Raw genomic sequence first — 1,543 nt, 5'->3', positions numbered from 1 at the left:
AACGGGGAACCAGCGGGGAAAGAGAGAGAAACGGGGAACCAGCGGGGAAAGAGAGAGAAACGGGGAAACAACGGGGAAAGAGAGAGAAACGGGGAAACAACGGGGAAAGAGAGAGAAACGGGAACGGGGAAACAACGGGGAACGGGGAACCAGCGGGGAAAGAGAGAGAAACGGGGAAACAACGGGGAAAAGAGAGAAACGGAGAAACGGGGAAACAACGGGGGGAGAGAGAGAGAGAGAGAGAAACGGGAACGGGGAAACGGGGAACCAGCGGGGGAACGGGGAAGGGGTAAACGGGGAATGGGGAAACCCAGCGGGGAGAGAGCGCACGGGGAGCAGGGGAACCGGGAACCGGGAAACAGGGAAGCCCAGCACCGGGAAACGGGGCCCTGGTGAACCCCGGAGTGGGGAAACGGGGTCTTTATGCATCCCAGTGGGGTTCTGCTGCATCCCAACGAGGGGGAACGGGGTCCTGCTGCACCCATCACAGGGAAACGGAGTCCTAGTGAGCCCCAACGGGGTCCTGCTGCACCCAGTGGGAGGAAACGGGGTTCTGCTGCACTGCAATGGGGAGAAACAGGGTCCTAGTGAACGCAGTGCAGGGAGACGGGCCCTGGTGAAGCCCAGTGGGGTCCTGCTGTATCCCAGTGAGGGAGAACGGGTCTTAGTGAGCCCCAACGGGGTCTTGCTCCATCCCAGCAGGGGGAAACAGGGTCCTGCTGCACCCAGCGCAGGGAAACGGGGTTCTAGTGAACCCCAGCAGGGACAAACTGAGTCCTGCTGTATCCCAACAGGAGGAAACGGGGTCCTGGTGAACCCCATTGGGGTCCTGCTGTATGCCAGTGGGGGGAAACACGGTTCTGGTGCACTGCAATGGGGAGAAACAGGATCCTAGTGAACCCCAGCGGGGGAAAACAGGGTCCTGCTGCACCCAGCACAGGGAAATGGGGTTCTGGTGAACCCCAGTGGGGACAAACTGGGTTCTAGTGAGCCCCAACAGGGAGAAATGGAGTCCCAGTGAACCCCAGTGGAGTCCTGCTGTATCCCAACAGGGGGAAACGGGGTTCTGCTGCACCACAACAGGGAGAAGACACCTACTACAGATCTGCCAACTATCAGCACTCACCATGTGGAGACAGTATGGACCAAAACCCAAAAACTAGAAGTAATAAAGGACTAAAACCACAGCCAAGGAATATGCATGCTCTAAAAAGGTGAACCCAAGGAGGAGCCATGCTAAACAGTTCTTAGAATATGTAAACTAGTTTGAGAAAAAAGTTTACTATGCATAAGGTCTATGAATATGCAACAGGCTGATATAAAGCAAAAAAATATTTAAAGAGTATCCCCAAAAGTGATAGTGTAGTCTTAGCTGAGTGCCAAGATGCACCCATCTGTAATTACCTTTACACTATAGTCCTTGCCTCCTGAGATCCTTTATTAAACTTTTTACACCTTCACAAGAGGGTTAACGTGTTTTTCACACCATCCCCGGGCACCGGGATGCTCCAGCCGTGAATCCTCCGGGGTGTAGGAGCATCGG

General features: G+C 55.0%; 1 protein-coding gene across 1 annotated transcript in view; it reads right to left on the bottom strand.

The window, feature by feature from the left end:
• Positions 1-502: 502 nt before the first annotated feature.
• The window catches only part of ADAMTS8 (ADAM metallopeptidase with thrombospondin type 1 motif 8), a 30,183-nt gene continuing 29,142 nt past the window's right edge, over positions 503-1,543 (bottom strand). Inside the window, 1 exon segment of the mRNA XM_014310483.1 lies at positions 503-561. Within this exon segment, the coding sequence (XP_014165958.1) occupies positions 503-561 (59 nt within the window).

This window comes from Geospiza fortis, unplaced genomic scaffold (assembly GCF_000277835.1).
Source record: "Geospiza fortis unplaced genomic scaffold, GeoFor_1.0 scaffold392, whole genome shotgun sequence".
Lineage (NCBI taxonomy): Eukaryota > Metazoa > Chordata > Aves > Passeriformes > Thraupidae > Geospiza > Geospiza fortis.
The sequence above is the reverse complement of the archived record's forward strand: the minus strand, read 5'-3'. Positions and strand labels throughout refer to the sequence as shown.